The following is a 27,017-nucleotide window of genomic DNA, read 5'->3' as shown; positions in this document are numbered from 1 at the left end:
TGGAACATTCTATACATTTTAGTAGCCAGTACTATTACCTCATGCAATCAATTGAGGGCCTCTTGGCTGGAAGCATCCCAGTAAAGGTGTTCCTGGACCCCTATGGAGCAGGGGGGGTGAAGATTAAGTCAATTTCAGTAACGGGATGAAGTAGTGGTTTAGTATTGACTTCTATACAGTCACTCAGCTGTCCTCTGCATTTGATAGAATTCTGTACTCTAGGCCTGGAAAAAAAGGCTTTCATGAGCAGAGGATGGGAGGGTGTAGTGAAAAAGAATCTGCCTTTTCATTACTGCTGATGCCTCTAAAGAAAAGTGGGCAGTTAAGCTGCAGAGTGAGCGGAGAAATTCTCCACAAGAATAGAGTTGGTGTCTGAACTTTTCCTCAAAGCATTGTGACATTTTGTTTCCATAGATAGAACAAGAGATCATATTTCAACCCTTGACCACCTACATAAAATAATGTGCTCTGAAGGTAAAAGCAGGCTGGTGGAAATTTTTGTGCCAGGTGGTGGGGAGCTTGGCGGTGGGAGATGATTAAGAGGGCTGGTAACAGCTACAGTGAGCTTCCATCTCTCTGGTCTTAGTTTCTGGAGGGGCCTGGCTGCAAGTAGAACTCCAGACTTCTTTCCCTCTTTCCATTTTTTCTTCCCTCTTGGAAAGTTTGGGAGTAGGTGCCTCAGCTCTTCTGAGCTTCTTCAAGTCAGCCTGCCTTTTTCAAGTCTGCCTGTTCTAGTGGGCCACCCACTCTGATGGACAATCACATAGATGCTTCTCCCTGACACGCTCTTTTCTGAAATCACGGTAACAAATATTTGTTTCTGTTTGATTTTCCCTTCCAAAAAAATTCTGGGCACAAAATCACCTTTTAAAATATTCATTTACAGCTTGTGTTATATGGTTGGGTTTTGGTGGCTTTCAACAACACATTTATCAATCATGCCAGAGGTTGACCCTTCTAAAAATACTGCCTGCAGATTGTGAGAGTGCATCCCTTTGGAATTCCCCCAGGTGAAAGAGAATAGAATGACCAGAGATGATGATGTAGTTTGTAGTTTAAACTTGGTGATTTTGCCTTCAGCTTTCCCTGGTTCCTTTAGCAAGTGCTAAAAATATATTACATGGGCAATAAAGATGTTGACATAAGGTAGAAATTCTTTCTCCCTAAAGAAATGTAAGTTCATCTTTACATTTCTTCTATGCAGAGAGGCCACCCTCAGACCCATATAAAACAGTAGAGTTAAATTCCAAACTCTGCAGAGTAATCTATCCCAAATATTACACTTTGATCACTCATCCTCTTTATTGAGGGTGGGAAAAATCACAAAAGGCCCCGCTGGGATTCGAACCCAGGATCTCCTGTTTACTAGACAGGCGCTTTAACCAGCTAAGCCACGGAGCCAACACGTTTACCAGTTCTTAAATCGACTGTGAAAGGGAATGATCCTTGCCTTTGTTGTGTGCATCTGGATTTTCTCCCCATGAAGGGTCAGGAGCAGCACAAATGCTTCATCTCCACGACGACCCCAGACCCTAACGACGAGTCAATCCCCGCTCCACCACCACGAAGACCTAAGGAACCGCGCGGCTACAGGAAAACGTGAATCCCTTCCCGCGGGAGCCCGAGGCGTCCTGTCCCAGAAACTGCGAGCAGGGCAGTTCTCCTTCCTCCGCGGGGAGTGGGAGTGGGACCCGGGGCCCAAGGGAGGGAACACACCACACTGACACCAGAATACTCCCAGCACCCAGAACTGGTCCCCGAAGGGAGCGAGCTCTCAGTCCTGTTTCAGTCTTTAATTAAAAATTCAGTCATTCCTTAACCCCATTTCTTTCCAGAAAATTGGCTTCCACCTGCCTGCTTCTTGCTTATAATGTTAGCTAGTGGAATTCCAGAGTCACACCTTAAAAATACAAGACTTCATAATTAAACCTAGTCTTAGAGAGAAAGGAGAGAGCAGTCCCTTCTCCTCTGCAACTACAGAGAGAGAGAAGCTTTCTTGTCCCAAAACTTGTCCAAAGGATCTGTTTGGTAAGATGTCAAATTGAGACATTCATAAGAATTTCTAGATTGTCATGAGGTCTCGTGTGAGTACTTGTAAGTGTTCCCAATTTATTCTATTCTCTGTAAAATAAATCTGTCCTTGGGAATAAAATTTGAACAGTAAGCACCAATGAAACTCCCAATTGTTGCCGTAAACTGTGAAAGTAACTTCCCCTATGAAATGATGATTGGTTGTGTTGCTTGAAATCTATTATCATGGTGATAATGTTGAAATCACTATTTTAGTTTTTCTAAACTCTATCAATATTTGAAGTTCTCTGTCACACTATAAGAGGCCTTTACCTCCACCTACATATATGATGGGAGGTGGGGAGTGAGGTGTAAAAGCCCATGACTCTACTAGATTTCTCATTTCAGTAAAACATAGAAAGTCTATACAATTAGTTTGAGACTCTAAGGAATAATCACCTATTTTCCTTCATATGGTAAGAATAGCCATTATATTATTAGTGCACTTGGAGCTAATATAGTCATAAGCAGCACAGTCACACCTCATATGGCTTTGACCAAACTGTGGCAGTCAGAAAGACAGCAGAGCCAATAGTATTTTGTTTGGCTTTTCCCTTTGGTTAGCAGCTGTCTACATTTGCACTGAAATTCTGGGAAGGCAGTTGTTTAACAAGCTAGAGGGAAAAAATTGAGACTTAGAGCAATTGTTTCCAGAAATGGTGTGAATTCTCTCTTCTACTCAATTCCAAGTGTGACCAGCAAAGACCATGGAAAGGCCTCTTACATTAGTTCTGTCCCACAAATCTGAAATTGGAGAAGGTGGGGATCTCTGTGTCACAGCCTGCTGACATTAATGTAAACAAGAGTGGGAGGGGCAGACAGTGCCATTTTCCATATGCTTGAGAGAGAAACCAGAAGAACAAGTATACTGGGACACAGAAAAGGAGAGGAGTCTACCACGGTGACAGTTAGTGTGGTGTATTAACTCAACTAGGCTATGCTATCCAGTTATTCAACTGATTCAACTGAACAGTAATCTACATGTTACTGTGAAGATATTTTGTAAATATGGTTAAATCTACAATTACTCGACCCTAAGTATCCACAGTAATATGGATAAGCTAGCCAGTTGAACCAATTATTATTTCTAACCAATTAATATTTCCAACCAGTTGAAAGGCTTTAAAAGCAAAATGGAGGTTTTCCTGAGGAAGAATAAATTTGGTTTCAAGACTGTAGCCTCGGCTTCTGCCTGAGATTTTATTAAAGTACAGGCCTGCCCTGCGGATTTCATACGTGCCAGTCCTAGAAACATTCATTCACTCATTCATTCACTCATTTATATTCTCCTACTGGTTCTATTTTTTCTGGACTCTGTTTCTCTGACTGATACAACCACTAAAGAAAAGACTGGAAACTAGAAACTGGAACTCTCAGAAAAGAAGGCGCAGTATAAAGATCTCCAAAAACAAAGTGAAAGCCTGCCCCAGCTCATGTCCATTTGTGAACATGGCTAAGAAATTTGAAGCAGCAGGAGAAGCTTTCAAAACCTGCAAAACAAAGGGAGGTCTTTGTTGGTGAGCGGATGAGCAGAGCAAATGTGGACAGGGCCTCCAGCTATCTGAGTGGAAGCCCATTTTAGAGGTGCAGGATGGGACCCGTGGCTCCAGGGACACCGTGGGATCTGGCTTGCCTATCCTGAGTATGTGATGAGGATAAAACAGAACCAAGAAGTACTCCAGTTTGCTTTATTTCTGAAAACTCAGGCAAATTGTTCATGTTTCCAAACTTCTCTTTAGAAGTCTTTTGCTTCCTTGAGGGACCGGATAGTCTGTGAACTTGGATGGGAAAATACATTTTTATTTTGACTAACTTGTTACTGAAATTTTGGGGTTTCTTCCATTATGAATGCAGGCAACAAATCACACTTGTATTTCAGTCCTTTTTACTTTATCGCTTTTGGAAATCATGAATATTTCATATAAAAGAACAGATGTTACAAATTTCTTTAAATACCATTTATGCTCACAAGTGCTTTGAAATTACAGTACTTATTAGACCTCCTGCTGTATATTGTCGTTTAGTGCATTAATAAAGGAGCACAAATATTACCATATATTCCATTTTAATACTTTGACAACATATTTCAATATAATTGATTTCCCCTTGAAATCTTACGTTATTTTTTCTTTATATTTAAAAGTATTATTCTGTGAAGCAATCAATAACCACCAAAGTGCCCTAGGGGTACAAGGACAAAACCCCGTCAGAAGTCCCCTGTTCTACCATGGGCGTGTGTGTGTATGTGGAATTCCTAACGAGGTGTACTTTGACTTATGCAGAAAAGAGTAGCAAGATGCATATTCTTCTTAAGGGCTGCTGCAATCTTACGAGCTGAAAGCAAGTATTTTCTAAACTCAGCGCGTATGTTCTCCACGTCAGGCAGTTTTACTCTCTCTGTGAACAGCCCTAAACTTTACAACGCTCAACCCAGGCATGGAGATAACGCTGACTCCTCAGGAATACAGAGGCTGAACCGCACACGTAAGAGAATAGAGATGCTTATTTGAGAAGGCAAACCCGTGAGCGTTCCTGTGTGTCCGGGCTGATGATGCTCCATTTGCAGGTGTCAGATGCTGTGCTGTGGGGCCCAGCGGTAGAAGCACAGGCAGAGCAGGTGCTTAGCACCGAGTCTTGCTTAGTAAATACTGAGATGGAAATTTTTTAACGACTGGAGGAGAGACAAGAAAGCATGTCCGATCACGCCATCCCCCAACGACTTCCAATTTCCTGCAGGTCACACGCAGAGCCCTCGCGGGGGTCGCCTGCGCGCACGGGTACGTCCTGGCTTCCGCCCTGATCTCCAGCGTTCCAATGGCTCCTTCCTCCGGTGGCCGCGTTTCTCTATCGTTGATCCCCGACTCCGCTGGGCTTTCCTAGACTTCCCGGTTTATTTTCCTCCAAGTGCTTATCATAATTATTTTACTTATTTAGTGACTCACGGTTGTAATCTCCTCGATGGGCAGGGATCACACCTGTTTTCTTCCAGGCTCCGCTTCCAGAGCCTTGAACGGTGGGTGACACAGGTTGGGGCGCGAACGCGTGGATGAAGAGGGATTGCGGGCGGCGAGCAGGTGGCTGCCCCGGACCGACCTCGCGGCGGCTGGAGCGCGACCAGAGCGCGAACGCCTGGCATCGGGACCCGCCGGAACCGAGTCCTCACGAAGACCTGCAGGCGCCCCCTCTTTCCCATGCGGGGCCAGTGGCGCAATGGATAACGCGTCTGACTACGGATCAGAAGATTCCAGGTTCGACTCCTGGCTGGCTCGGAGTGCGCACTTTCGTTTTACTCTTCCCTCCACGCCTCGTCGACGAGCAACGCAGGGTTCCAGACCTCGGGCAGAGGGAGTCTCCTGCAAGTTCTCCGCAGCGAGAAAGCCTCCGCTTTTGCCACAGCGGGGATCACCACGCCACTGCAGAGCTGATGCCGCGGCTCGGCCGCTGAGTGTGCGCCGTCCCGGGGCATGCCCATTCCGGTCGAAACTCGTGAAGATCGTAGTCTCTCTAGTTTCCCTCCGTCTGGCCATTTTGAGAGTGAATTGTTAAGGCTCTGGCCTCAGGTATGTACTCTGGAAGGACTCGATCTGCGCGTCTTACCGCCTTGTCAGGTGCGAGCGCTCAAGGTCCGAGCACCGACGCACCCGCGAACGAAGCTCGGCTGCAGGGGGGAACGGAGGAGAGCGAGCGCGGGGCGTGTTCCGCAGGGAGAACTACCTTCGAGGGAAGGTCTCTCGCGGCTGGTTTCCGTAGTGTAGTGGTTATCACGTTCGCCTCACACGCGAAAGGTCCCCGGTTCGAAACCGGGCGGAAACAGGTGTGCTCCGTTTTGCAGTTCATTCTTCAAAATTTTGTTTTTTGTAATTTCTAAAAATACCACGTCTTCAGAAATACGCTCCCCAGCCTTTGGTGGTCCTGTCGCCGGGCCATAGTACTGAGGCGGCGCCGCCCCAGGCGGGTCGGGGTCCCGCGGCCCGGGCGGCGGCCTGACGTCTCGCGAGGGGAGAGACGGCTCTCCCCTGCCCCGACGCGAGGTAGCTGGCTGCCCGCAGTCCCGGAAGCGGTTCCTCGCCGCCGGTCACCTTCCTGTCCCCGGCGGGGCCCGCCGCACGCGTCTCGCCTCCGCCCCACGGCCCGTGCCCGCCCTGCCCCAGCCGAGGGCACCCGCGCGGCCCGGGCCGCAGCTGGGCGCCCTCGCCTCCCGGAGGGTCGCGGACTCGGGTAAGCGGCGGAGGCCTCGGGGCGCGCCTGGGTGCGTGGGGAGGTCCCCCAACTCTCGGGTGCTGGGGCCTCCGCAGTCGAGCCGGGTCGCCGTGAGGGCCCGCCTGGCCCGCCTCTCCAGAGTAACGGCACCGCCGCTGGCCCGGGGGGGCGGGGTGCCGGCGCTGGGTCCCCGAGCCCACAGCCCCGCGGGGACGCTGGGGCACGACCGGGGGTGGGGGGAGACCAGGGCACGACAGGGGGGGCGGGGTGCCGGCGCTGGCTTCCTGAGCTTACAGCCCGGTGGGGACGCCGGGGCAGCACCGGGGGCGGGGGAGCACTTGGAAGGACGTGAGCGGCAGGGCCGCGGCGGGCAGGTCCTCTCCCCGCCTTCTCCCTCGCTGCGCCTCGGGCTACCTTCATCGTGGCCTTCTGCTTTCCCCGCCAAAAGAAAGAAAACCATCCCAAAGTTAAGAAACGGACCAGCTGGATTCCGCATATTGCCCTGAAGCTTGAGAAAAGTACCTGGTAGCCCCCGTTTAAAATCAGGTCTTGAGCCCCAGTGTTTTGGCCTCTACCTCTGTTTTGCCATACATGGCCTGCTTCCGTGTTAATGGGATCCGTCAAAGGCTTTTCTGGTGCAGAAGTATTAACATTCCACTGGACAGCTTCAGGTATATCCTCGGGATTTCCCTCCTAGATGAATTATTACTACAATTAATACTTGTATTATTTTTATTACCGCTGCTACTACTACTGCTATTTTTAGGGGTTAGCCAAGCCTGGTCTCTCAGATCCCATTGCTCTAGGTTCCCTGAAATGATTGCTATGAATGCGGTGTTTTTACGGCCATAATATAAAAAAGAAAGGGCAATCTTTATCGAATGAGCTGTTTCTTTCTTTCACTCTTTTTTTCTTTCTCCCTCCCCAGGTCCCTCTTCTTCCTCCATTTTCATACCTATTCCAAAAACCCTTGCTTTTTTTTTTTTTTTTGAAGTTTTTATTTATTTATTCACGCGAGACACAGAAAGAGAAAGAGGCAGAGACACAGGCAGAGAGAGAAGCGGGCTCCATGCAGGGACCCCGATGTGGGACTCTGTACTGGGACACCAGGATCTTGCCCTGGATGGAAGGCAGGCACTCAACTGCTGAGCCACCCAGGCATCCCAAAACCTTTGCTTTTGTCATCTTTTTAATTTCCTTGTTAGCAAGATAATAAGCTTTGGCATGTGCTCAATAGAAATGTACCCAAGACATTTTCATTTGAAATCTCTCCTGTATCACTCAGAAATACAAGTGAGTGAACGAGGTGCCCTGAAAGGAGGCACGGGTCTCAGGAATGTGGGAGATGTTGGCCGATTTGTCCTCTCCCGTCCTTCTGGGATGCCAGTGGGCAGGAGTACCTTACCTGGGAGACCATGTGTGCCCCAAGCCAACTAGTTGCAGACGGGGGACAGTTTCACTGGAAGCCTGTGGCTCTCTGCTTTTCTTCAAACCAGGTGTATTCTGGCAAGATGCAGAAGCAGCCCTACCCTTTGAGACACCCTGCTTGTTCTTACCTTCTCCTACTACCCTTCCCTCCCTGCCTCCCTCACTCAATGCCAAATGGAAGCTAAGGCTGCCCACCTTGGCTGATAATTCATTTGGAAGGTGGAGAACAAAAAGGCTCTAGGTAATGGCTGACACCATGTGAGCTCTTGCTCCTGTGGCACACCACACCCTGCATGTACAATTTTTTATTTAATTGTGCTATGTCCTTTATTCTCTCTTTCCTAACCTTGGTGTTAGCAGTCTTCTTCCAGGTTTTCCCTCCGACCCCAAGGTGCAGAGAGAAGAAGGTGGCCTTCTGACTTTGGGGTGGGATTGAGACTAGAACCCAAGTTAGAACTATCTCCCTGAGATCCAGGTCAGTAACAGTCAAGGGAGCAGAAGAATGCTGCTTAAATGTGCCTTGTACATGGTTGCTGGAAATGGAGGGGTGTGTGTGTATTGGATGAGGTAGGATTTGCTCCAGGGATACTGGAGACAAGCTTACAGTGAAAGAGAAAAAAAAAAAAAAAACAGGAAAAGGATTTTGAGAGCTATGCAAAACCTCAGAATGAACCTAATCCAAGATGTGTCGCAGGCCACTAAGGTCTTTACGCTCTATTCTCCTGTGTTGGTCGGTGCCAGGACTGCTGTAACAAAAGTGCTACTGACCGCGTATGACAAGCAATGGAAGTTTATTTTCTCATAGTCCTAAAGTCTGGAAGTCAGTCATCAAGATGGTGGCAGCTTTTGTCCATAAAGGCCTTCTGAGGCCTTTCTCTCCTTAGCTTGCACATGGTCACCCTCTTGCTACCTCTACACACGGTCACCCCTCTGTGTTGTCTGTGTTCTAATCTACTATTATTAGGGCCCACCCTTATGACCTCATTTTTCCTTAACTATCTTTCTAAAGGCCCTATCTCCAAATATAGGCACAGTCTGAGGTCCTAGGGGTTAGAACTTCAACCGATGAATTTGGGTGGGGGCTGGGTGGGGACAAATTCAGCTCACTTTTGGGGACTGAGATTGACGATATATATAATATATATATATATATATATATATTATATTTTTTTGCCACAGTTTGGAAAATTTCCACCAGTTAACCTCACAGAAAACTGTAGTACCCTGCATCTCCTCATTTTACTCCTCATTTGCATATTTCTGTTGCAGATGAAATAGATTATTTGCTTCTTATTTGACTTTTAGGTCTTTGAAGCTACTTCTGCCGGTTAATTTAAACTTCATGGGTCTGTTTCTAATGAAAAATACAAGTCTTCATAGCTAACAAAAATATTTTTAAAAAAGTACGGGGCAGATGTTCCCTCTCCCTTGAGGCTGCTGAGGGAAAGATACCTTTCCACATTATAGAACAAGCAGTCTGGTTAAATGAAGAGTTGAATTGTGAGCTTTCTTAAGAATTTCAGTCTGATTCTTTACAACGTGAAAATGAATGATTCAACACTTTCATGAACTATTTTGTTTGTTCTGTTCTCTGTTAATATAATTCTGTCCTTGGATGTGTTATTTTAACAAAGGGGAATTGTTAAGTTCCTAAAACTTTAAAAATTGTTGCCATGTCTTGATAATTTCTTGCCCTGGTGATAGTATTGAAAGTCCTATCTCTGTATTCCCAAAGTTATAAAATTACTTATGTGATTTGTCTGCCAGTTTATAATATTTATTTTCTCTCACATGTATGATGGAATATTTGTAATCCTATGACTTCTATATTTTATTGCCTAACAAATTGTCACTTCTTTTTTTTAATTCTTAAAATAGTTTTTTTTAAATTAGTAGACTTTATATATATATATTTTTTTTTATGATAGGCACACAGTGAGAGAGAGAGGCAGAGACACAGGCAGAGGGAGAAGCAGGCTCCATGCACCAGGAGCCCGATGTGGGATTCAATCCTGGGTCTCCAGGATCACGCCCTGGGCCAAAGGCAGGCGCCAAACCGCTGCGCCACCCAGGGATCCCTAGACTTTATTTTTTAAGAGCAGTTTTAGCTTTTTGACAAATTGAGCAGGACGTAGGTTCTATTATTAGTCTCTTATTAATAACAGCTTGCACTCATGGGATACATCTGTTACAATTGATGGAAGTCCATTATTTATTTAGGCTTCACTGTATACAGTTGAGTTTTGTTAACTGCACAATGTCATCTATCTACAATTATAGTTCATACAAATTAGTCTCATTATCCTAAAAAATCCCTGGCCCTCCACCACCAATAATTTCTATGCAGTTAACACCACTGGGTGGTGAGAACCCTCCCTACTCATCTATCTTTGGCCTTCATGGAAATGAAATCACTTTATTCCACTGGCCCTTTTTCCTTATTTGTGTATCTGTCTCCTGATTTGCAAGGTCTCTGGAGAGTCAGCCTGTGGTCTCCTGATAAGCTTCTGCAAGGTGAGTTTCAAGGAACTAATCCATTTCATATACTCAGATACAGCATCTAGCTGGTGGCCTGTTTTCCTTGAATTTATCTTTATTGTTACCTGCTGTGTTTCGGCCTTTGACATGTGGCGATCACGGCCCCCCTGCTTGGGACGGACTGCAAGGGATCTAACATGAAGAAGACTGAGCCCACGAAACAGACTGTGAGCGTTCCCACACCAGGACATGGGCTAAGACACACAGTTTTGGAGTGAGATGGAAGGAGAATGGTATGAAGTGTCCATTCTTTAGGGAAGTGTGTCCTAGAAGAAAAGCTCACCCTTTGGTCTCCTCTCTCATCCTCTGGTAATGAAAAGGCCTCTAAAAATATATGCAGAATGTTTACAGTGACATTATCATTTTTTATTCACATTGGCACACTTTTGAGAGTGAATGGGGACATTATTAATAATCGCACCAGGGCAGTGGATGTAAACCAAGTTACCCTAATAGGAGACCAAATGATTTTCATGCCATAAAATATCTTGCAACGTTGGTTCCTTCCTCATAAGAACAGCTGTCTTTTCCTACCTGTTCCTTTCTGGGCACACCTTTACCATACCCAGAGTTGACCTATGTGATTTCTGGCATCCTTCTCAATTACTTTCTTTATAAAGTATTTTCTTTTTTGTGTCAGAATTTGGATTAAAAAAAAACAAAACTTTTGTTCTCTAAGAATCGCTTACACATTTCTTTAGTGGTACATTTGGGAGAGAGAAAAAAAGGGAATAAATCAGGCATAAATTCACAAAATGTCTAGGGAAGCATGTCCTCAGGAGAGAGCAGGTTGAGTCTACTGGGTCAGTTGAACTGCAGTGTGTATCTGTGGCAACAGGGACTTTTCGGCCCTCAGTAATTTTGATTATTTAGAGGCAAAGGAAGAACACAGTAAGGGATTAGAAGGGTCCAGCTAATTTCACATTAGCTTTTCAGTGAATTGCTGTTCAGCATGAGCATAGAACTGTTTCTCCTCTCAGTTTCAATCTCAGTTCCCAAAGTTTCTTATAAGGTACCGAGGGAAGTACTGACTGATTCAAGGCACTTTGCTTCTTCTTTTCGTCTTTATACTAATACACTTCTCCCTCTATTGCACAAGAAGGAAGGAAAAATGCAACATTTCCAGTAATTCTAGTCATGGTGAAAAACTGAGGAGAAAAATAGATAGTTTGATGTTTTCGCACCATTTGTAGGTGATCATTTTTGTTAGCCAAGGAACATAAATATCAAAACCAAGTTTGCTCAAGGATCATGTTTGCCCTTTATGTATTTAGATACTGAGGTCCAGCAAAAACAAAACAACAAAACAATACTCTGGAGCAGTTTAGGGACAAGATAATTTTTTTTTCTTAAAATAAAACATGGTGGAATGGGACAGGGCATAGGTTACAGAATTCCCCAGGAAATGTTTTCAAGGGTGGGACAGAAGTGTGAGTAGCTAGTCCTAGCGTAAAGCTTTAAAAAAGTTCACACAGTGCTTGTGAATGCCAGCCATAGGCCTAGGCCCTAATTACCTAAACTCAAATCACTTTCCATTCTGTATATCCTTGAACCTGTGCTTTGGGCTATGTACTTTTTTAAAGTAATTTTTATTAATTCTTGAGCAGATACATAAAATGACTCTGTGTAGAATCTAGAGAATAGTACACCAGCCATGTCACTCCTCCTCCACCCCACCCTCAATTCAAGGGAGAGAATGCTACCCCCACCCCTTTCTCTGGACCTTTTTACACTCCAACTGCCATCCCTTTCTCAATTCCTTTTGCTGTGACTGTTTCGATTTTTATCTTTATCCCATGTTTTTCTTTTTAGTTTTACTATTTGCTTGTAGCCTAAACATGTCATTTACTTTTGTACTTGTAAATGGACCTATACTGTACATATTTTGCAACCTGTCATTTTTGCTCAACATTATGTTCTTGAGATTCATCTCTGTTTTTGCGTGTCACTGTAATCTACTCATTTCTGCTGCTGAATAGCATTCCCTTGCATAGATGCAACTAAACATATTTACCTATTCTATCATTGAAGGCTGATGGGTGGTGGTGTGTTTTGAAATTACAGATTTGCCATAAACATTCTTGTAGGGTTTTCTTTCCTGTGCACATTTCTAAGAATTCCTCTAGGAAATACCCAGAAGTGAAATTGCTTTTCAGTATGTTTTCAAATTTAATACACTAATTTGTATACACATAAACACACATCCAAGCAGTATTTGGTGTTTTCATTGTTACACATCTACTGAGCCCTTGATTTTGTCAATTTAGTTTCCGCTAGTTTAATGGGTGTGAAATGTTAGTATGCATTTTAAGAGTACTTTTTTGTGTTTATTCACCATTCGTGCTTCTTCTAAAAAGTACTTGTTAACACTTCTGCTCACTGTTTAAAATTTTCCTTTTGTCCTTTTGTCATGGATCTGTAGAAATTCATTATATATTCTGGATTCAAATCCCTCGTCAGTCATATATGTTACGAATATCTTTGTCCAGCTTGCAACTTACCTTTTTTACTTTTTTATAGTATCTTTGATTTACACAAATTATTCATTTTAACATAGTCAAATTTGAATCTTAATGTAGTTAAATTTGTCAGTCTTTCCCATCATGGTTTATACTTTTCTGTGTTTGTGAAAGAAATCTTTCTAGGAGCAGTGGGAAGGAGACAGAAACCACCCCTTCCCTGGACTGACAGAGCTACCTGCCGAGCGCTGCTGCCACCATGCCCAAGAGAAAGGCAAAAGGAGATGCTAAAGGTGACAAAGGGAAGGTGAAGGATGAGCCACAGAGGAGATCAGCACGGTTGTCTGCTAAACCGGCTCCTCCAAAACCAGAACCCAGGCCTAAAAAGACCCCTGCCAAGAAAGGAGAGAAGCTGCCCAGAAGGAGAAAGGGCAAAGCAGAGGGTGGCAAGGATGGCAACAACGCTGCGAAGAACTTAGATGCTTCTGCAGCCCAGTCACAGAAAGCAGAAGGTGGTGGGGATGCCAAGTAAAGGGTACTTTTTTGATAGCGCTGTCCTTCTAGTGACTATACTGTTTGAAATACTATTTTTCTTTAATCAAGTTTTATAAAAATGTAGAATTTTTTTTTTCAAATTTCTGTTGTTAGCCTACAAGACACATTGTTGTTGTCTTTTCTTTCATGCAAAGTGCAAATACCACTAACAGAATGTCTCAGAAGCTGGATTGAAATGGGGGAAGATGAAATCTTCTATCCTTGTGTTTGAAGATTATTCTTGGTTCCCAGGAGGGATTCTCTGACATTCACATAATTTAGCCACTTTGGCTTAGAAGCCTTACATCGTGGAGAAGCAAAACTTTGTCTTCTTTCCTGATGCCATCAGCATATACCTGACTTCCTGAAATAGTTTTGATGTGGCCTTGGGCCTCCTAAAATACTCAGGCTTTCTGGTGATGACATCAACATGGTGTTGCTCAAAAGAGCCAAGGTTCCTGCTCCTAGTTTGCAGATCATCCCTTTTGTAATCTGAGAGTTTTAGCGTCTTTCTAACATGCTGGAGTTGACCTGCAAAAAGATCTTACACATCTCTTGTGAAACATCCACCCCTACTGAGAACTCTGCCTTTTTAAAACAGCAACCGAAGACTGTTGACTTTTGGGGGAGGGGAGTTTGAAACTTGTAAAATGTTGTGGATTATCAACTCTCTCCTGGAAGAAACTGGTTTTAAAAAATATCTTATTAAGCTGAATACAAATTAGCTTGGTGGTAGGGGATTTCCTACCCAAAGTTATAGAGCTATTCTTTACTGCATTGTAGACATTTTATAGTCTTGCTTTTCACATTTGGTTTTAGTCTGCTCTGAACTGATTTTTGTGAAAAGTATGAGATAGTTCAGTTGAATGTTTTTTTTTTTTTTCCATATGGATAAGTGGTGGTTGTCCCAGCACCACTCTATGAATGACTTAATTCTTTCCCACTGATCTATAACACCAGCTCTTTCATAAATGAAGTCTACACATGTGGGTGACTCACTGGCCAATTTGTCTAGCCTTGTGGCAATACTATACAAGCCTGGGTACTACAACTTAAGAAAAGATCTTGCTATCTCAGGACAAATCCCACCTCCAAAAAAAAAAAAAAAAAAAAATCACCACCAAGTTTTTCTTCCTTGGGAATATCTTGGCTATTCTTAGCCATTTGCTCTCCTGTACAACTTTTAGAATTAGATGGACAAGTTCTAAAACAAAATTAAAATGTTGGAATTTTTATTGGATTTGTATTGAATTTGTAGACTAATTACAATGTTGAGTCTTCCAATCCATGAACATGATATAGTTCTCCATTTATTTAGCCTTTTTAAATGTCTTTCAATAAAGTTTTATAATTTTCTCCATAAATGTCTTTTATTAATATTTCCTAGGGACTTCAGATGTTTTTATGCTATTTTCATGGTATTTTTTTTTTAATTACTGCAGTTTCTGTTTTTAGCTAAACTTGATGTTTAGATCCAGCAACCTTGCTAAGCTCTCATTAATTCATGTAATATGGCTCTATTTTTTGGGTTTTCTACATAGGCAAACCATACACAGACAATTTTGTTTCTACACAGTTTTATTCCCATTTTTACTCTTTCTAATGCTGAGCATTGTCCAATTGCTTAGCGCACAGGAGCAAACAAATTTTTTTTTTTTTTTTTTACAAAGTTTTTACTGTCACCAACTTGATATTATGGTTGGGTCAGGGTGGGGGGGAGAAGTAGAAAATACACAGATTTATGTGAGGAGGGGCCTTAAGTTAACAAGTAAAAGTGGGTGCCATTTAGATAGGCTGGTGAGGGAAATCCTTCATGATGAGATGGCATCTGAGCAGAGCACTTAATGAAATAAAGGAACAAGAGATGTCAATATGCAAGGAAAGCACTCCAGCAGACAGGAGGTGAAAATGTGTTTGGCTCGCTGAGGAAGAATAGGGAATAAGGCCGCAGAAGTGGCTAAACTGGTGAAGAAACTTCCCCCCTTGTAAGTAGGGCCAGCCCTAATCCAGAGGCAGCCCATCCAGGCGTCTTCCTGAAACTTTAGCAACTAAAAGCATTCTGTTCTCAATAAGAAAACCATTTCCCCCCACACACCCTGATTGGAATGTCCCTGAATATCAAGTTCATGTTGACCCTCCCCGAAATCAACCTGGATGCCATGCGACTCCCACGGTTCTTTTGTCTTTAGGCAGTTTCTTTCCTTTTGCCTTTTAAAAGATCCCTGTAATTGCTAATCGGGGCTCTTTTCCTCCTCGGAGGCGGAGAGCCCGTTTGCGCAAACGTTCAATAAACCCTCTTGCTAATTGCATCTGCCTGTCTGGGGTCTGGGTCTCTGGGGCGACCACCGGGACACGCTGGCACCCGTGAGCCAGGGTCCAACACTGGAAAGAAGATGGATAAGAGTGACAGCGATAGGATTGCAGAGAAAGCCAAGGGCCAGGAAATGGAAGACCCTCCAAGCTGTAATTTTTCTCTGAAAGTGATGGGATACCATTAGCGTTCCAACAGAGAACACATTCTAAGTGGGGGTAGGGGGGCAAGCAATCAGCCATCTGGGGAGGGCAAGAGTTGAAGAAGGAAGACAAATTAGATGGCTGTCACACTGAATTGCATGAAATTCTATGTTACCATGCTGTATTGCTGTCTTTCCCTCTGCTCAACTATTCCTGCCCCGTTTTATTTGGTTAACAGCAAATAAAAAAAAAAAAAAAACTGTATCTGTGCTTTCTCTTTGCCAAGCAAGAACAGGTCAGGACCAAAGAGAAGCATTCTCTGTCATCAGAAGCCAAAGTGAAATGCAAAAAGTCACCACACAGTACTGTGCTTAGTGTTGCGGTGGTACTGCCACGGAAGCCCTGAGCCTGATGCCAGAGCGTATAAAGGGGTTTCAGGGAGAACTTCCTGGGTAATTTTGACACCTAGGCAGCAAAATGAAAACAGGAGTGGTCAAGCAAGGAAGGAGTGGAGGAAAGCCTTCTGTAAGAGTAATAACATTTGCAAAGATGTTAAGAGAATATGGTGCATAGTAGATGTTCAATAAATTGTTGAATTAAAAAAAATTAATGCATAGCCAAATTGTAGTAGGTTTTTTTTAACAATAAGGTATTTCTTGAGTGCTTATTGTTTGCCAAACACTATATCTGTCCAGTGATTTCCATGACCCTTTGAGCTGAATATTAGTATCCCCATTTTGCTTTACATTTAGTGAAACTGATGCAAATAGAAATGAAATAATTTCCCTTGAGATAATACAGTGAGTAGAAAAACCCAAATTAAGAGCCAGTTCTACAACTGCAGGGCCTGGAAGCTTTCCATTGTTGAAAAGATCAGTGGTTTAAATTTCAAATGTGATCTGTCCAGTTCCTGTGTAAATTAAGGCATTTCCCAAGACACCACCAGGAAACAATCAAGTGCAAGAAATAATATTCTGCATGTTAAACGGTTGTAATTTCCACTAAAGAAAGATAGTAATGAGGGGTACCTGGGTGGCTCAGTGGTTGAGCATTTGCCTTTGGCTCAGGACCTGATTCTGGGGTCCTGGGATTGAATTCCCCATCGGGCTCCCTGCAGGGACCCTGTTTCTGCCTCTCTGTGTCTCTCATAAGTAAAAAAAAAAAAAAAAAATATATATATATATATATATATATATATATATACACACACACACACACATACACATATATTAAGAAGGGTAGTAATAAAAGAATAAAAGGACTCTAAATTCAATGGGGAAGTGGTCATATGGAATTTAGGATTTCAGTGTTTCTCTAGCAACATAAAACTAGAAAGGCCTATTTTTTTCTATACAAAGATGGTAGTTTTTTAGACAAATATTTCTAAATGGGGAAGAGCAAATTAGGAAATAGTGGTTACACTTTAAACCTCCTTGCCCCCTTATCTGACCCACTTGGTACTTACATTCCTATCTGTAAATTAATAAATTGACATCCTGGTTTATGAATATTTTGAGAATTTGGGTGTCTGACACCAAACAGCTTGAGTGATCCAGAGTTTTCCATAATAAAATTTGTGACTCTCAAAATGGAGGCCCTGGTCCTGGAAGAGCTGGAAAGAGAGAGGGAAACTTACTTTCCTGTATCCACTTCTGTACCTCTTAGTTTTATTGCCTGGTGAACTGGGGGTACTCCGGGGCCCTGGAGCCTTGGCTCAGCCAGACCTGAAGGCATCACCACAGGCTCTTGGTCACGAGAAGGAACTCCAGGACAGACACACAGCACAGCAGTGACACAAGTGGGGCAGTTTATTAAAGCAAAAAGTACAATCTCCCGACATGAGAGCAGGCACCTTGAGAGAGAAGAGAAAGCGCTGCCACCCCCGGGTTAGGGTTTCCTTTATTGATTGTTGTTAACTAGGAGGCATGATATTTATTAGTTGGGGCAGGGAGCAGGGTACCCAGTTTTTCTCCTTAACCATCTGGGGCCTGTCTGGGGCGCTGCCAGGCTGGCCTCCGGCTATCAGGTTGGAGCCTCACTGCCGGCTCTGAAAGCCCTCTTCTCAGCAGTGGACACAGTCATCTTCGTAAAACCGGCGCCAAATGCCCTCAACCCTCTCCAGCGCTCCCCACGTGGGGCACAACCCGGAAGTACGAGCGCGCACCCGCATGCGCGCCCAGAGTCTTAACCGCCCGACCAAGCACTTCCAGCCTCTCTAGGGCTTCGGGAGGCCTCTGCTTCCGGTGTCGCGGCCTGGCTCCAGCCGGCTGAGGGAGGCCGGCCCCGTGAAGCTCCTTCCCCGGATTGCTCCTTGGACCCCTCACAACCGTGCGGAGGCCTGGGGTTCAGGGCGCCGACCCTCAGTACCCTCACCGAAGGGGCTTGTCAGAGCCGGAAGCCACTTGGGGCCTGTGCACCCGTTAGGGGCTTCAGTGCCCTCTGGCCTCGCGATACTGCCCGTGGAGCCCTCCTCAAAATTATATTCTAAGAAAGCAGTAACAAATAGAGAAAGGGCAATCATACGACAAAAACAGTTACCGAGCATGTAAAATAACACTGTGTTGACGTATTGAATGTTCTACATCAAGCCCTGTCTTATGGCCACTGTCACGTCGGAATAGTAAGTATGAGCCATTTACAACGTATCTCCTCGTCCAGGTCTGCGATGCTGCTGTCATCGGATGTGGGTCCCGGTGACAGGGGCCCGGGACCGGTGCAGCAGGTGTTTCCATGGTAGCTGGGGCAGGACCCGCGGGCAGGAGAAGGGGTGATCCTGAGGAGTGGATGATGGGGACACACTTTTTAGTTTGTGCAGGAGGGAAGGTGGAGGAAACCTCCGTTTCTAGGGAATCTGTCAGCTGGAAGCAGGCTCCATAAGACCTGGATGGTCTGGCTGCTGTTAAGGGAAGATAGCTTTAGGGTTTTGGTAAAACATCAACAGTAAGGCAGACCTGAGTTCCTTGAGGAGCATCACTCTTCCCGACTCGGGGATTTATCAGTGGGCTGCAGGCTGTAACCTGTGATTGTTCTTGGCGATGAAACCACAGGGACTTCTGACTGTCCTTTGCTCTCTACATTCATATGTGAAGGGCATGCCAGATTTTAGTTCAACGTCAGAGATGTTAAAGATGTCAATATTTATTCCTTCCAGGTTGACCGACCAGGCCCCAGGTTAAGAAACCTTGCAGAGGTACCTCCTACAGCACCTGGCACTGAGGAGCCATCTCCCCCTGGAGATGTAGATATTAGTAATTTAAGTATTACTTTTCTTGCACCTGGTCACAGTTCTTTTAGGTGACCATGATGACATGAATCACATGAGGTTTTGAGGGAGCACAAAAATAAGTCAGAATCCAGCCCATTAATTCCGTCATTTTTTTTAATTATTTTTTTTTCTGAGGTACAGTTGACATATAATGTACTAGTTCCAATTATATGACATAACAATCTGGTATTTTTGTACATTGTGAAATGATCACCACAATGTCTGGTAAGCATCTGTCATTTTACATAGTGGCAAAAAAATTGTGTGTGTGATGAGAAGGTTCCAGATTTACTCTCTTAGCAACTTTCAAATATGTAACACAGTATTGTTAACTATATTAATTTTAGTTACATATATATGTAACTAAATGTGTAATATAATATGTACTAAATATATAACATATCTAAATTTACTTATATGTATGACTTCATTTAGATATGCATGCTAAAGAATGCTGTCCACATCCTGAGGAAAGAGAAAAAAAACAAAAGTGGAAAGCTCCAAGATTTGGCTCCACAGTTTCTAAACCATACATCCTTACAAAGAAAGACTTGCAAAAAAAAAAAAAAAAAAAGAAAGAAAGAAAGAAAGAAAGAAAGAAAGAAAGAAAGAAAGAAAGACTTGTAAAGGAGACTTTGCATAAAGGATTTAGCTCTAAGCACCACTTTTGGTTGTGCTGCCCTGGGAGCCATAGGTTAACATACGGTTAGATGAAACACAAGAGAAAAGAAGGATGTCATGGATAGAAGTACCGTAGAGGCAAAGCAGTTCAGGAAGAGTCTTTCTCTTGCAAAGGATTTCAGATTTTATCCTGTTTGACTTAAAAGTTTTAACCCTGGGGAAAAGCCTGTGCAAACTTGTATTTCACAAAAACCTCTGCCAGTTGGCCTTTGTGTGGTGGAATTAGAGGGAGGTTATTGGAAGTGAAGATTTCCTGACTATGAAATATACTGCTTTATTCAGACCTAGAAATGAAGACTTTCAAGAGGATGTGGCAAAAACAGCTGTCCCCTATACTAAAAAAGATAGTAATAAAATTATTGCCATAATCCTCAGAAAGATGGCAAGAGCCTGAATTTGCATGATAGGATGGGAGCAGAAAAGGAAATGAACTCTTCACAGAATTCCCTGCACCCCTTCCTCTTAAGTACTTAATGGGTAGACTTGGTAATGGGTTGGATCCAGAGGAGGAGGAATAGGGATGAAGAAAGGGAAGGAGTCTGAGACAGGACTTAGTTTCTAGCTTTGGATTTATGTGGGTGGTTGTATAACTAGCCAAGATAAGGAATACACCGAAGGAAGAGGAGAGCGTCGGGTTGATGAGTGCCAAGAAATGGGCAAGGTCTGAAATTTTACCCAGCGTGAAAGCTAAACTTGCTACACAGGGTTCCGTGGATGCTGGTATAATTCACAAGACTCCTGGGTTAGAGACAATGGAAAGTCCATTACTCTAGTAATAGCAATAGCCAGATTATGAGCATTTTTTTCTCTGGTTCCCTGGCTCTAGTTCTCAGAGGGCAAAACCATGAATGACATCTGTACATGCAGTGGATTCTAAGAAAGAAACCCTAAATCATGGATCTCTATTCTTTTATAATGAGCAGTAAGCATGCCTTCCCATTGCTCTGGAGAGACATTTCTGTCTTCACTTCTACAGTGTTTGCTGTATAAGCATATTTGAAAAGAAAATCCAGAACAAAGAGCAGTCAGTGCCTTGCTAGCAATACATGTAGAAATGTGAGAGATTCATGAAGGATTATGTCCCAACAAAGAGTTACTTTCACTCATTGAGCTTTTCTTTTCTCTTTTTTCTTTTCTTTTTCTCTTCTCTTCTTTTCTTCTTTCTTCTTCTTCTTCTTCTTCTTCTTCTTCTTCTTCTTCTTCTTCTTCTTCTTCTTCTTCTTCTTCTTCTTCTTCTTCTAGAAGCATGGCTTGGAAAATTCAAATCTGGATGTTTTCCTCAACTCATCTGCCCAATAGAAGGGTAAATGACCCATGGAAACTTCTAGTAGCTATTTCCTCCGGACACCAACCTCAAAGTAGCTGAGTTTCTTGAGTGGAAGGTGCCTGCCACATTTGGCTTTTTCTGGTAAAACAAATGATTAGAACTAGTTGACTTGTAGGTTTGAAGATTAATGGAGACAGGTTTAGGGATCGGGACAATAATGGAGAATGGAAATACAACATATCCATTACCTTAATCCAGTGCCATGTTATAATGATCTAATATACGAGTTGCTTGTAGCAACTTTGATGATTTTTCATAGCAATGTAAAATCCACTTTCTCTATTATCTTCTGGATCCTCTAGGATGAAAATCCTGCTTTGGGCAATGACCAAATGAAATCTCAAGCAAGGGCTGCCAGATTCTGTTTCTTCAGAGACTCCAAGCAGGGCAGAGATGATGTTGCTGCCAGTGTGCTCAGGTCACTTGAGGTTTTTGGGGCCTGGGATTTCCGGGAAGGGGCAGAGCAGGCAGGTTACTTGGCACAGGATGCATCACCCTGTAATTCCATCTTTGTGATTACTCTAAGCCCAATGTTTCCCACTGAGGGGGATGTGGAATCAATTTACTGGTGGCTAGTTCCCAGCATTGTAAATAGGAGGGAATCTGAAATATCAGAATGCAGTGCATATGTGAGGGTCAGTGGTTAGTCAGTTTTGTTCCTGCTACATTTGTGTGTCTGGGTCCAGATGTAAACTCAAGTTCAAACTGGAAATGGCCAAAAAGTTTGGAAGCTGCTGCAACTGGGACCTGAATTCTAAGGGCTGATGTGGGCATCCCCAGAGCTGAGCAAAGTAGAGGATTGGAAAGGAGCATTCCAGTGTAGGGCAGAGGAAGCAGTTCTGTTTTGACTTTTGATAACTTGTGACCGTTGTTAATGAAACTTTTACTTATGCTCTGGATGAAATGTTTAGCATGCTGCAGCTTCCAGCCACCTTACTAAAAGGCCCTTCTATATTCTGGACAAATCCTAGGTTATGATATCTGTGTTGTGCTCAGGATCCCCTCTCATTTTTTAGTGAAATCAGCCTGTGATTTGAGATTATCTTCTTTCCAGTTACAAAGTTGCTGGGTTAAAAATGCAAGAGCAGGGGAGAAAAACACAAACCGCCCGAACAGGGACTTGAACCCTGGACCCTCAGATTAAAAGTCTGATGCTCTACCGACTGAGCTATCCGGGCTCACATAGAGCTCTTATCCACCTCAACTGGCTCACATGAAATGCTTCTGACACATCAACTGTAGTCCATCTATCCCTAAACTTGAAGGAAGAAATTATTTTAGAAGTTTCACCTGTGATTCTGGTTCAGCATTGCTCGTTTAGAAAATGCTTGGAAATATACTAATTAGCATAGAAAGTCACAAGGAGGGTCTTCTTTAATACCAAGGTCTAACCATATTATATTAATTATAATGTTGCCCCAAATTCTTTCTCCCTATAAAGTATAGAGATACATATATGTGTATATATATATATACACACACAGTATATGTTTATGTATATATATGTATATATGCATGTATATATATATACACTATATGTGTATATATATATACACACACACTATCTGTGTAGGTCAATACTATATAGAGATATATACTATACTATATAGAATTCAGTGCAGTCAAGAACTATGGAATGCTGGCCTTCATTTCCTCAGTTTCCCAGAGAAACATCTCAAATATTCTACATTTGGCCTCAAACAGAGCACTTTTGGGATCCCTGGGTGGCGCAGCGGTTTGGCGCCTGCCTTTGGCTCAGGGCGCGATCCTGGAGACCTGAGATCGAATCCCACGTCGGGCTCCCGGTGCATGGAGCTTGCCTGTGTGTGTCTCTGTCTCTCTCTCTGTATGACTATCGTAAATTAAAAAAAAAACAAAAACAGAGCACTTTCAAAATGAAGCTGATTCATTGCTGGTGCTTTTAAGGTTTTAGGTGGCACTTTGGACACCTGAATATGGGTCGAGAAACAGAGGGAGTGGTTTGATTTTGTGCTGGGTGTCAGCTGTCTTCATTTATTTATTACTTTTTAATTTAAATAAACTCTTAATTTTTGAGTAGTTTTATATTTACCAAAAAGTTGCAAAAATATAAAGTTCCCATATACCCACTGTCCTTGGTTGTCCACATCCTACATTGTATATGGGTTTTAAGAAAACTAATTAGAATACTGTGTACATGTGCATTTCTCAGTTTAGACAATTACCAATATTCATTTGTCCCTCTGGGGTCCTATCTCTTCACCCTCCCAGGTAAACACTGTCTTAAATTTGGGGTTTATTCTCTCTCTTTTGTTCTTTATAATTTGGCGTCTATTACAGTGTTTCTAAGTTTGTGAACAATATACTATGGAAATTTCCATAATAAAATCCAAACTTATGTATCTATAAACAAACAAACCAATCTCAGGTTTACTTAGTCATCTCTGTTTACTTAATCATCTTCTCTGTCGGTGTCCTTGAGTACCAGCACAATTTGGGCATGAGATTCTATTGATCCCTGAACACATGCCGTGCAAGCACTAGGTCACCCTAACATTTCCAGGGCTGGGAAGAAGGGTCCAGAAGAAAACAAGAGGCCTGCTGTTGACCCACTCCTCCCTCCTCTTCCCAGCCTTGTGCTCCAGAGACTCATAGAGGAGATCCATCCTTCTAGAAGCCCGCTTAGGGTTTTGGCCTGGAAATTCTGGATTCTGGGACTGGACCCAAGCGCAGTGGGGTGACTAACTTCTCAGTTTTAGCACTGGATGTCTTGAGTCCAAAGGCCAACTGTGACTCTAGAAGACCTTCTGCTCTGTATGGGTGAGAGCCCCTTATAGTATTTGGATCCGTTTTATCCAGGTGGAAGACTTGCCTTAGGTCGTTATTTCTTCAGCCAATTTATCTTCAAGTAAATAAATATCCCCTGTTCTGAGACACTCTTCCACTTTCTCAATTCAGCTTCAAGTTGTCAGGGATCTTATTAGCCTGTAGATCACTGCAGTACCTCTCACGTGTCTTTAAAATAAAAGAGGGGGGAAAAAAAGGAAAGAAAGAAAAAAAGGAAAGAAAGAAAGAAGCTTTTTATTTTCAAATTTTTATTTAAATTCGAGTTAGATAACATGAGAAAGAAGCTTTTAGAGTCTCTCTGTCCTTTTTCTCATCAGATTTTTAGGTATTTGGTTCCATCCCTTAGTCTCTAGGTTAAGTGTTTGACAAACGTCCCATAGCTGGAAGACTCCTCTACTTTGAATACGGATGTTGCTTTTTTAACTGTGTTACGATTTTGCTGAGCAGATAAAGGAAAATTTAATCTCAGCGTTTGAAATATCTTCTGGTTCCTGGGGAGAAAAATAGGAGTCAAAGAATTGGGAAGAGTCAGAAAGACACAGTTTGCAGGGCTGGGGATGTAGCTCAGTGGTAGAGCGCATGCTTCGCATGTATGAGGCCCCGGGTTCGATCCCCGGCATCTCCAAGATGTTTTACCTACACAATCAGAAACCATGTTTTTAAAATGTTGAATCACTAGAATTGATATCCTCTTCATCGATTTCCACAGTGTCCTTGTAGCCGCTGCTTTTAGAATTGTGTATGTAGGGAGGAAAACAGGAATACTCTAAGGTATTTGGGTTCATCTTTACCTGAAACCAGTAGCCCTTGGAAACGTAGAAAAAAACACCGGAAGGAGAGATGGCGGAAGCAGAGCAGCCTGGAAATTAGCCCAGGACCCATTAATGAAAGGCAATTTGTAGTATCCGGCTGGTCTTCAGAGGCAGAGATAATCTTGGCCTCAAAATACAGAGAGAGAGTAGGGGGGTATTGCTAGCACCTCGTTGCTGCGTCAGGGCACGAAAAACATAGGACAAGTATTGGGAAAGGGACGAAGCCTAGCTCGGTGCGGGCAAAATCAGCAGCGCAGATACACCATGCTATTTGCAGCGTAAAAAGCTACAACAATACCTTCTTGTTAAGACTTTGAATGCGCTTCTTGCGTGGTTGGCCGGTTAGCTCAGTTGGTTAGAGCGTGGTGCTAATAACGCCAAGGTCGCGGGTTCGATCCCCGTACGGGCCATTACTACGTTTTCTTTGCCCTTGCCTTGAGTTAAATACTCTTGTTGACTCTCCGGTGGAAAAGGAGGCTCGCGTTCTAAGTTAAGACTGCGTCCCCATAAGAAACGTTTTGCCACGAGTCCACTCCATCGTAGGAGAGGCCTGGGAACCCCTCTTGGCAAGCCCTCGTGCTCAGAAAGTTTGCTCCGAGAAGCAGAAAAGCAGCCGGACACCGTAGGAATTGTTAAATTCATTAGAAGGAAAACGGTGTCGGATTGCGGTTTGGGTCCATCATCGCGCGGGACAGGGGAGGAATCCGTCTAAGAGACGAGCAGGTTCTCACTACTTTGACCTATAGGCTCTCCGGCACGGTCTCCTCGCCTTGCGTCACTTACCATCCCGTGCGGCCGGGTGGCGACGGCCGCAGCCCCTTTGCTTTGGCCAGTTCTTGTCCTTACGCTCTGTGTCAGCCTACTTTTCCACCGAAGCCGGCTCCGGCTCCCTGTGTCTCCCAGTGTTCCTAGGGCCGCTGATTTCCTGTATTCAACCACGACCTCACAGCGGTAGGAGGTCCCACGCGTCCGCTATGGGCGTGGGGGACATCGGGACCAGGCCGAGTCCCCCGAGGGTCGGGGACGTGCGAGCGGCGGCGGGCCTGGTCCCCCTGCGGAGGTAGGGGGCTGCTTGGGCCTCGACCCCGCATGCTGGCCCGGTGCAGGTGAGGCGGAGCTCAGGCTGCTGCACTGTCGGAGCAGCCGCCGTAGCTGTTGCTTACACGGGATGGGTCAGCGGCCTCTGCGAAGCACTAAGGCTTGATGCGCTCCTTGCGAGGACTGGGGAAGTGCTGAAAGCCACGTCTACCCGGTTTTGAAAATAGGAAAGGAGGGAGAGTCCACATAAAGGTCGGTTATAGTTACATACACCCAGATATGAATGGAGTACCAAAAAAAAATTGTTTTTACTAAATATTTAATATACTCAGAGAGAGCCTCAGTATATGTGGCTCGTTGGTCTAGGGGTATGATTCTCGCTTAGGGTGCGAGAGGTCCCGGGTTCAAATCCCGGACGAGCCCAGTTTTTGTGACTTCCCATGATTCCACTTTTTCTAACTCGGCCTTCAAATTCTCACACAACGCAAACGGATACAGAGGCCATTCAGTAAACTGCTATAACTTCTGGTAGAAGTGTGTAGGCTGCATATTCCCTCAATCCGAGTAACACGGGAACTCTTACTTGAAAGAGACAACCACTTTTCAGTTTTGCCTTTTATTCCGTGTTCCACCAACTCTAAAGGGATTCTTGCAAAGGCTGATGTTTCTGGTTCCTCTAGAGTTCCAACCCAGGGATGTGATCATAGGAAAGTATAGGAAGACGACGCACATCTCAATTCAGTATCATCCACCATTCATGCATCGCTCTTTTATGGAAAAATAAAACACCGAACTACAGAGTTGGAGTTTTGGCAAACTTTGTACAAGATATCTTGGCTTTCCTCGTTAGCATAGCGTTGCCTATTCCCCCATCTTTCAGGAGGTCCGGGTTCTGGTTCCTTATTGGAAGGGCGCTTTCTCTTGCCTCCTGGAGATACTGTTGGTACACTCAGATATTTGGTACACAGCAATTTGTTTAGCATCTGTTATATTCGATGAACTTCTGTAGTCAGTGATAAATGAGACATTAAAAAAAATCACTGGATCACATATTCTAGTGGTTGTCAAATAATTTATATTAAAATGAATTTGCATCTCCTCTCTTGAAGTGTCAGCCTTGATGGTGAAGAAGTACAAAAAATGAGCAAGCGTGGGGGCCTGAAAGGGAGGGAAAAAACCGCATAGATTTTCTTCAGGGCTGCATCCACAGAGCACCGTGGAGGCTGGCAGGTGCCAGGCAGGGGCCACAGAGAGGGCCCAGGAGGGCCTGGACTCCTCACCTCCATGCCTGGAAGAGCATAGGCAACCAGTCCGGGGCTCTGGGAATGCCAGAGTTGGGTTAAGTGTTACAGCGCCCAGAGATGCCGACCTTTGGATCCCAGAAA

At 43.9% G+C, this 27,017-nt stretch overlaps 1 protein-coding gene and 7 non-coding genes across 13 annotated transcripts; 6 read left to right on the top strand and 2 right to left on the bottom strand.

The window, feature by feature from the left end:
* Positions 1-1,327: 1,327 nt before the first annotated feature.
* Positions 1,328-1,401, bottom strand: TRNAT-AGU (transfer RNA threonine (anticodon AGU)). Its single transcript has one exon. It is a non-coding gene; the product is annotated as a tRNA-Thr (tRNA).
* A 3,865-nt stretch (positions 1,402-5,266) lies between these two features.
* Positions 5,267-5,339, top strand: TRNAR-ACG (transfer RNA arginine (anticodon ACG)). The gene has a single exon. It is a non-coding gene; the product is annotated as a tRNA-Arg (tRNA).
* Positions 5,340-5,583: 244 nt separating this feature from the next.
* Positions 5,584-14,367, top strand: HMGN4 (high mobility group nucleosomal binding domain 4). Of its 6 annotated transcripts, none has more exons than XR_008664039.1 (3): positions 5,584-6,288; positions 10,168-10,212; positions 10,365-10,467. XR_008664039.1 is itself a non-coding variant. In XM_055322139.1 (3 exons), exon 3 carries the CDS (start codon positions 12,955-12,957, stop codon positions 13,225-13,227), a length of 273 nt encoding a protein of 90 aa, XP_055178114.1. In that variant the 5' UTR covers positions 6,069-6,288; positions 10,168-10,469; positions 12,870-12,954; the 3' UTR covers positions 13,228-14,367. The 6 variants fall into 6 exon arrangements, 5 of the variants coding, with proteins under 5 accessions (XP_055178114.1, XP_055178118.1, XP_055178115.1 ...); XM_055322139.1 differs by adding an exon at positions 12,870-14,367 and having other exon boundaries at positions 6,069-6,288; positions 10,168-10,469; XM_055322140.1 differs by lacking the exon at positions 10,365-10,467 and adding an exon at positions 12,870-14,367 and having other exon boundaries at positions 6,070-6,288.
* TRNAV-CAC (transfer RNA valine (anticodon CAC)) lies at positions 5,811-5,883 on the top strand. The gene has a single exon. It is a non-coding gene; the product is annotated as a tRNA-Val (tRNA).
* A 7,694-nt stretch (positions 14,368-22,061) lies between the features above and the next one.
* TRNAK-UUU (transfer RNA lysine (anticodon UUU)) lies at positions 22,062-22,134 on the bottom strand. The gene has a single exon. It is a non-coding gene; the product is annotated as a tRNA-Lys (tRNA).
* Positions 22,135-24,335: 2,201 nt separating this feature from the next.
* TRNAA-CGC (transfer RNA alanine (anticodon CGC)) lies at positions 24,336-24,407 on the top strand. Its single transcript has one exon. It is a non-coding gene; the product is annotated as a tRNA-Ala (tRNA).
* A 523-nt stretch (positions 24,408-24,930) lies between these two features.
* Positions 24,931-25,004, top strand: TRNAI-AAU (transfer RNA isoleucine (anticodon AAU)). The gene has a single exon. It is a non-coding gene; the product is annotated as a tRNA-Ile (tRNA).
* Positions 25,005-25,983: 979 nt separating this feature from the next.
* TRNAP-AGG (transfer RNA proline (anticodon AGG)) lies at positions 25,984-26,055 on the top strand. Its single transcript has one exon. It is a non-coding gene; the product is annotated as a tRNA-Pro (tRNA).
* Positions 26,056-27,017: the final 962 nt, after the last annotated feature.

This window comes from Nyctereutes procyonoides, unplaced genomic scaffold (assembly GCF_905146905.1).
Source record: "Nyctereutes procyonoides isolate TBG_1078 unplaced genomic scaffold, NYPRO_anot_genome, whole genome shotgun sequence".
Taxonomy (NCBI): domain Eukaryota; kingdom Metazoa; phylum Chordata; class Mammalia; order Carnivora; family Canidae; genus Nyctereutes; species Nyctereutes procyonoides.
The sequence above is the reverse complement of the archived record's forward strand: the minus strand, read 5'-3'. Positions and strand labels throughout refer to the sequence as shown.